This window comes from Calliphora vicina, chromosome 1, assembly GCF_958450345.1.
Source record: "Calliphora vicina chromosome 1, idCalVici1.1, whole genome shotgun sequence".
Classification (NCBI taxonomy): domain Eukaryota; kingdom Metazoa; phylum Arthropoda; class Insecta; order Diptera; family Calliphoridae; genus Calliphora; species Calliphora vicina.
The window spans coordinates 64,247,914-64,256,560 of record NC_088780.1 but is presented as its reverse complement, the minus strand read 5'-3'; the positions used below and the strand labels follow the sequence as shown (position 1 = coordinate 64,256,560).

Below are 8,647 nucleotides of genomic sequence, written 5' to 3'. Positions count from 1 at the left end.
GTGTTCAATATTGAATTATATTATAATAATTATAATATTATAATCGTTTTATGAATTGTTGTTATATTTTATAGTAAGTGTACGTGTGAAACGTGTAAAGTTGTAAAAATTATTGTTAAAAACAATTGTTGAATTCACAACAATTTGTATCGTGTATCTTGTATTAAATACAATTTTTGTTTATTAGTTTGTGAACACCCATTGTATATTGTATGAATGTTTTTGAAAGCGTAATATGTATAACAAGTAGACCGACTCTCATTTTTTCAAATTACTCTCTCACATATACCCGTATATGTGTGCTCAGAGAAATTTATAGCTGTAAACTAAAGACGTGCACAGTTACAACTGTTTGTACAAGTTTCTGTGTGTTTGCTAAAGTGAGTGAGTATTGTTGAGTATTTTGGTGTTTCTGTTATGAGTTGGTATTGTTATTATTTGTAGCAGTTATTGTATGAGTGGATAAAAAGAGAATGAGAGTAACATATTGGTTTTCCTATGTTTCGCACAAGCAAATACTAGTAGATAAAGATGGAATACAATAAGTAACTTATTGTATGATGCAAATAAAAACTCGTGTGTATGATTTATAGAAATTTTACCAACAAATAAGTATGTATGTATGTCTGTTTCTATAAATATATGAACAAGCATACAAATTTTCCAAAGGGGGCAAGGTTTGTGGAACTTTTGAAGAGTAAATAAAGGCCTTTTTATATAAGTATTTGATATTGTTGAAAACCTTAGGACTTGAAGATTGATATTTTAGTAAAATGAAATAATTTTATAAATTTTTGGACGTTATTTACCTAAAAACATAAAAAAATATATGGTGATTTTCCATGGAGAAAAATATACAATTTGAATTAATATAAAATTTGAACGGTTAAAGATATCATAACAAGATTTGGAAATAATATAGACTCAATTATCCTTAAATAAACAACATTATAGGTAATTTTTAATTTTTTTTTATTTTCAAATACCGAAATTCCTAAACCGGGTAAAATGTGTTACAAAAACTGAGTTTTTTTAGAAAAGTGCCTACCGTGTGATAGTAAAAAAACTTTGTAGATATTTAATAAGCATATAGGGTTATACAAGTATGAAGCTTTTTCGAGGATCGGTGCTTTGCCTTTTTAGAATTTTTTGCTCAAATCTATTTTTTATTTAAATTGGCCAAGTTTGGATAGGTCTTGGCGGTGTTGTTTCCGCTTAAGTGAGCCAAAATTTACTTTACACGCTTTTGCATTAAATTTTTTTTCCCGATCATATAAAAATTGTATATAGTCCCGAAGAACATTTTTTTCTACAAAAGAAAAAAATAGATGGGCCTTTTCGGGAAAAAAACTTCAAAAATACGGCACTTTTCACATGTTCCAACTTTGGATGCGTTTAACTTTTTATAGGGACAAGTTAATTAATTTTTAGCAAGTCTTTTTTATTTTATTTAGAATTTTATTGCTAATATACATAGGTGATATTTTAGAAAAAAAATCGACCTCCCGCCATATCTAAAAATCCATAAAAAAATCGAGAAAAAATAAAAACTAATAAATAAATAAACGTAAATAACTCTTCAACTAATAGAGATAACCTACACATGTAAGCGTATTTTTTGTAGATCTTTTTAAGCGCTATTTATATTTGAAATTTCAGCTCGTTCGGATCATAAATAAATTTTTGCCGATTTATTAAAAAAATTGTGATCCGAGGTGACTAACTTTGAGGGGCAACGCACCGGTCCCCATTAGCGCTAGGAAACTAATCAACTGCAAATCAACTCGAAAATACCTCAGCTCCAACCATGAGAAATTTCGTAGTAATATCTCCAATAGTTCCCGAGATACTGAATTATTTCCAGAAATAAACGTTTCTAAACCGCGTGTTGTTCATTTTTATATAAATTTTCGCACCAATTCAATCTACATATTGTGCATACACATCAACTCACCAAAGTTCACTTGTATATTTGTTTCACCTACAATATTTTATAATACTTGTAGTTACAACAGCTATTTGTGTGCAAAAAAGAATTTTATGACATACTCAATGCAAAACAATAAACAACTGCTTTTGTTTTTAAGAGTATAGTGTGTGTGCAAAAGCAAAACCATACAACATTAGTTATACTCATTCTCATATTTATACCCATAGTAACAGCTATGTATATGGTATACTTGTTTTGACAATACTTTAAGTTACACTCTTGCACGTCTATACTGTAAACCAATACAACTTTTTAAAAACATACAAAATAAAAGTGTATTTTTATTTTTGTATGAAAATTTCCAACAACAAGCTTACACTATTGTATTTGGATTCAATAATACACTCGATACAATGATATAAGGAGTTTTGTGAATTCAGCAAATATTGTAATGTCATGTAAACCTTTTCATTTACTCTTTCAAATATACGATTTGTTCTCATATTTTGTATTAAAATTGGTAGTAAAAACATTAAAGTTAATGTTAAATTTTCAGCTTTTTCTGAGAACGTAATTATGTATGTATGTATTACTTATTGTTTAAGGTCTTAAGTTATTTCGGCATTTTTCAAGAATATCTTTACGGATTATAGTGTAATCGGGATGTAATTTCAGCACTTGCTGACAAATTTCAATAGCATCCGCAAACCGTTTTATTTTCATATGATTGTAAGCAAGTTTATATCCAATATGAGGTTTAGAACGTCCACAACAATTCCATGCGCTGGTGTAATTTTTAGCAGCGTCCCTATAATTTTGAGATTTTTCAGCTATATACCCAGACAATTCGTATGCCTTTGCACTGGACTTATTATGTTCAAGAACTTTATCAACCAGACTTTCAGCGACGTCCCACTTGTTGGCGTTAACATAAATATCAGCTAATAAAAGCCAACTGCGCTCTAAATACTCGGCCTCTTCAAAATTCCAAGTAACTCTAGCTAAACGTTTTAAATGATTTTTGGCCCTTTGTGTTTGTTTTAACTGTACGAGACCAGTGGCCATGCCTAATGTTGGTCCAACAGTATACTGAAATTCATCACGCGCTGCCAATTCAGTAAAATCCTGAAGAGCAGATTCGATTTGAAACTTTTGCTTTGAGGCCAGTTTTAAAAAGTTCTGCAACATTCGACGGTTAAGAGTCTCATTATCCAAGCCAATTGGTCGAGGGCGTAATTCTTTAAGCAATCTATCGGCAGTTCGAAGTGCTATAGCGCGCGCATCACTAAAGTCCCCACTGTCACCATTATCCAATAGATCAGTACCATTTGGTATGTCGCCATCAGGGTTGATACAAATTTCAATCATATTAAATATAGCCTGTGGTCCCCACTCAAAGTCCCTTCTAGCTGCATTAAAGTATCTCAGTGCGCCATTCGGATTACCACTGTACCATTCGTATAGTCCCTTGCAGTAGTTAAGTCCTGGAGTTTGGTTTGGATTTAGAGTTCCTTGTTCGGCACGCTGTAAAAATGGCATAACATCCAGTAGTGAACCAGAACGTCGCATAACTTCAATTAAACGTGCTAAAGCTGTCCAATAACAAGGTTGAGCCAACAACAGCTGAGAGAAGTGGTAAGCAGCATTTTCAAAATCCATCTAAAAGAAGATCCCAATAGTTTTAAAAAAAGTATTTTTTAGTGTTTTTGTTGTGAATTATAATAATTTAATTAATAATCTTACTTTTCGAAACGACAGATCAGCCATCATTACAGATGCAGCTTCATGGTTGCTGTCAATCTGTAAAATTTGCAGACATACGTCACGACACAATTCCATTGCATTTGTTTGCATGTAGAGGCGACCGAGCGACGTTAATACTTCAATATCATTGGGTGTATATTTCAGACATTCTTTAAAACAAGATAATGCCTGCTCATTATTTCTCAAATTAATGGAATGTTGTGCCATAAGTAAACAAATTCTAAAAAAAAAATAAAATATTTTACTCTATAAATTAAATCAGATATACAGTGCCGAACTTAAGTATTGGCACAGGATGCTCATTGTTCTTTAAGGTCGATTTAAAGGCCATATTTTTGACATTTTTAATAAAAAAATATATTTATCAGATAGATTGATGAATTTCCTACAAAATACCACCAACTTTATTTCAACAATTTTGCAATATTATTTACTAATAATAAAAAGACGAAAAATTCCCCAATTCCGTCGAACAAAACTATTGGCACACTTAACCAGATTCTTCAAATTTTATCAATCTATCCACTTTTTGTTCATAGAAAATGCCATTTTATCTTCTTTTATTTAACAGTTTTCGTTTATAAAACTGTTAATGTCAATTTGTAAAAAATTTGCACAATAATTATCAATTTTGCTGAAAATAGCTAACAAAAAAAAGGAAACAACAGAATCTGAGCGCAAAATCATTTTTCACTTGCACAATCAAGGAAAATCGTATGCTGAGATTGTAGAGATTATGGAAAGGAGCCGTTTTACAATTCGTAGTATCGTGCAACGTTTTAAGGGAGCATCAACAATTAAAAGTGCTAAACATACAAGTCGTCTAGATCCTTAAGTGAGCGTAAATGCAGCTATATAATCAAAAAGGTCAAGTTATGTTCAAAAATATCTTTAGCAAAGGTTGCTGCAGAGATTAAAGAAGAGTTTGGGAAAGAAGTTCACGCAGCAATAGCCAGAAGAGTGCTCCAGAAGACAAACTATAGTTGTATTGCTAGACATAAACCATTTATTTCATCTGTGAACCAAAAGAAGCGTTTAGAATATGCCGTTTAGAAATTTACGTAAGCCACATGATTTTTAGCACCAAGTGCTACTCTCTGATGAAAGCAAAATTAATAATTTTCGCTCTGATGGCCGTCAAACGGTATGGAGAAAACCCAATAAAGAGCTGGAAAAACAAAAGATTGCTTCAACAGTAAAACATGGTGCTGGAGAGGTAATTGTGTGGGGTTGTATGTCCGCTGCAGTGGTTGGAGAGCTGGTGTTCATTGACGAAATAATGGACAAAGTGAAATATATGGAAACACCTCAGAAAAAGTGCAGAAATGTTAATTTTACCATTTTCTTTCACTTTTCAAAATGACAATGACCCCAAAAATTCGGCCTATACTGGACATATGTGGCTTTCATACAATATTTCGCATGACCTACCACACCCTCCACAATCTCCGGAACTCAACCCAATGGAGCATCTGTGGGAAGAGCTAGATAAGCGAGTGAAAAAAGAATTAGTTGAAGAATGTCAAAGTATTGGGTCAGATATCACAAACAAGTTGGTGGATTCATGCCTAAGCTACTCGAGGCAGTTATAAAGCAAAAATCACTTGCAACTATATACTAAATTTTGCAATGTTGCTTCCTAAATCAAATGTTTTTTTTAGCTTTTAATGAAGTGTGCCAATAATTTTGTTCATTGAAATGAAGTATTTTTTATGTTGTTTTGTTATTAATAAATAGTGGTATTTAATTGTTGAAATGAATTTGGTTATATTTTATAGGAAATTCAACAGTCTATCCGGTAAATATATTTTTTTATTAAAAATCTCTACAATACTGCCTCTAAATAAACCTTAAAGTACAATGAGCATCCTGTGCCAATACTTAAGTTCGGCACTGTACATACACAGAAAAAAGTTTCAACATACATAAATATTGTGATATGATTTCATTGATTTCAATTTATAACATTTACAAATAATTTCTAAAATATTAAATTTTGTTCATATATTATGTCATAGACAAAGCTGTGAAAGAATAAATTCAATTGAGAATTAATTCACTTATATTTTTAATTCAGCTTGAAATATTTGAATGTATTATTCAAATTATATAATTCAGCTTTAATTATTAGAATTTTCCATTCGTTAAAACCATTCACCGTAAATAATTCCTTAGCTTCATTCATAAGGCTGTACATTGAATAGAATTAATTCACAACAGAATTCATTCTTATAAGGAATGAATTCACTTGAATGATCATTCTATTTTTCTAATTCCTTCTATTACAAATTGAATGGTTGTAAAAAGTTTTAATTCAATTTGTAATAGTTTAATATTAAAATCAATACCACAAAATTGGCCGAAGAACTCGCAACAAGATCAGATGATATTGTTTATTCACGAACAATTCAAAGAACCTTAAATAATAATGGTAATTAAAGCAGAAATCCTCGTAAATTAGCGAACGGCTCGTAAACTTCGTTTGGAATTCGCCCAAAAGCACTTTGAAAAGGACATGGAATTCTGGAAGCGAGTTTTGTTCACTGATGAGTTGAAGTATAACATATTTGGAAGTGATGGGAGTGATAAAGTATGGCGCAAAACAAATACAGCAATGGTTTCGAAAAACTTACTCGCTACAGTTAAGCATGGTGGTGGCAGTGTGATGGTTTGGGGTACTGTCGCTGCTTCTGGAGTGGAAAAGTTAATGATTATTGAGGGTAATAAGCTAAATATAACGTCCGCAGAACTGGAAAATTTTGTTACTTCGATGCCCAGACGCTTGTATATCCCCGTGGTGGCCCAACGAAATATTGAATTTAATGAAAATTTGTATTCACTGAAAAATGTTTATTTAGTGTACAGATCATATGTAGACTTTTGTCAACATATTTTTTAAATTTTTTGTGAATAACAGTTTAAATTAATTATAAATTTAGCGTTATTTTTTTGTTATATTTGTAAAAATACATTTGAAATAAAACTGCATCATTACTTTTACTTATTATGGTTTAGAAGTCCGGGAGTTACGAAAATAATGGTCGTACGTAGTCTTTTGTCGGCCACTGTATGTTTTAGTAATACAAAACAAAGACATTAGAAATAAAATTATAAAAAATTATACGCAAAAATGCCAGCAGCTTTTTTAAGCATAATTGCGTTAAAAAAAACGTAAATACAGAAAGGAATTAATTAAAAAACGCGTCCTAAGGGATTGTTCTAATCCATTAGACGTTCCCCAGCAAGCGTAAGTAATGCAGATATTAAATTTAAGAGTTGCGATGTGTAATTTTTTTTGTTTAGTTTCATAGCTCTTTACCGCCTGAATAAGAGTGCTTTTAGGATGCTTTTTGAAGAAACTGCTGCACATATGAGTAAAAGTTCTATTCCAGACACAATTCGTTTGTTATGCGCTATCAGATTTCTAGCGGTCGGTTCATTTCAAGTTATAAATGCCAACGATTTAAACCTCAGTATGGGACGTACAACATTCAGCAAAGTATTATGGGATGTACTTAATGAGCTTGAAGAAAGGCTATGTCCACTTTGGATTCAATTGGACATGACCGAGGCAGAAGCAAAAGCGTCAAAATTGCATTTTTACCAAGAAGTCGGAAGATGGCACCCATGTACGTTTATTAAAACCACCGACTGCCTCTGAATTATATTATTGTAGAAAATGGTATTACAGCCTAAATGTATTAATTGTAAGTACACGTAATTAAATTCTCGTAGAAGACGGTTGTGTTTTTTCTCATTTCTTGCAAATAATCTCTTTTTCAAATATAAGGAAGTAAAAATAAAAGTTTTGTCTTGTTAAATATATATATTACACAAATCTTTATCCATAGTGTAAATAAAGAATATAAACAAGTAAGAGTGCTATATTCGGCTATGCCGAATCTTATATACCCTTCACCTTTGTTGTGGATGCATTATTATTTTTTATAATTATTATATAGGTATGTATGTACATTGCCCACTTTCAGCGTACAGCATCCTAAATTTATCAAGAACACAAAAAACAACAACAACGCCAAACGAAACAGAACACCAAAAGAAAAAACAAAAACAAAATACGCAAGGCAATGAAACCAACACACATCCAAACATACGTTTAATAGTATAAAAAACAACAACAACGCCAAAAGAAACAAAACACAAAAGAAAAACAAAATACGCAAATCTTGCACATCCAACCATACGTTTTGTTGCTTTTTTGTCAAAAAAACCAACACACAACCAAACAACCGTTTAGTTGTATAAAAAACAACAACAACGCCAAAAGAAACAAAACACAAAAAAACAAAATATGCAAAGCTTGCACATCCAACCATACGTTTTGTTGTTTTTTTGTCAAAGCATGCAATACATTGTGTTTTTTGATGAAATTTTCAGAGGTTGTCTCGGATTTTTGCTCATATCTCCGTTATTTATGGACGGATTTTGCTGATTTTAAATAGCAAAATTCTCGAAAGTATGTCTGACAGAATTGTTGAAGATTTGGATCCCGGAGATATCTGGGGCCTTCAGAAAATTGATTTCAACAGACAGACAGACAGACAGACAGACGGACAGACAGACAGACAGACAGACGGACATGGCTTAATCGACTCCGCTATCTATAAGGATCCAGAATATATATACTTTATAGGGTCGGAAATGAAAAATGTAGAAATTACAAACGGAATGACAAACTTATATATACCCTTCTCACGAAGCTGAAGGGTATAAAAACAATAATATTTATCGTTAAAATTTAAAATATAAAAAACATTCTAACAATTGGTACAATTCTATAAAAGACAATAACAAAGTAAACAAAATAAATAAACTGTGATCAAGTGCAAACAAAACAAATAAAGAGCATTAACAATATTACAACAACTTAACAAAATTAAAACCAAAAATATACGAGTTCATTGAACTCTTATTTTTAAATTCTAATATACC

The 8,647-nt window shown here is 31.4% G+C and overlaps 1 protein-coding gene across 1 annotated transcript in view; it reads right to left on the bottom strand.

The window, feature by feature from the left end:
* Window positions 1-2,239: 2,239 nt before the first annotated feature.
* The window catches only part of LOC135963166 (tetratricopeptide repeat protein 21B-like), a 129,783-nt gene continuing 123,375 nt past the window's right edge, over window positions 2,240-8,647 (bottom strand). Inside the window, exons 5-6 of the mRNA XM_065514939.1 lie at window positions 3,674-3,914; window positions 2,240-3,589 (exon numbers count right to left, since the gene is read on the bottom strand). Of these exons, the coding sequence (XP_065371011.1) occupies window positions 2,531-3,589; window positions 3,674-3,914 (1,300 nt within the window). The 3' untranslated portion in view covers window positions 2,240-2,530. The remainder of the gene's footprint in view (window positions 3,590-3,673; window positions 3,915-8,647) is intronic.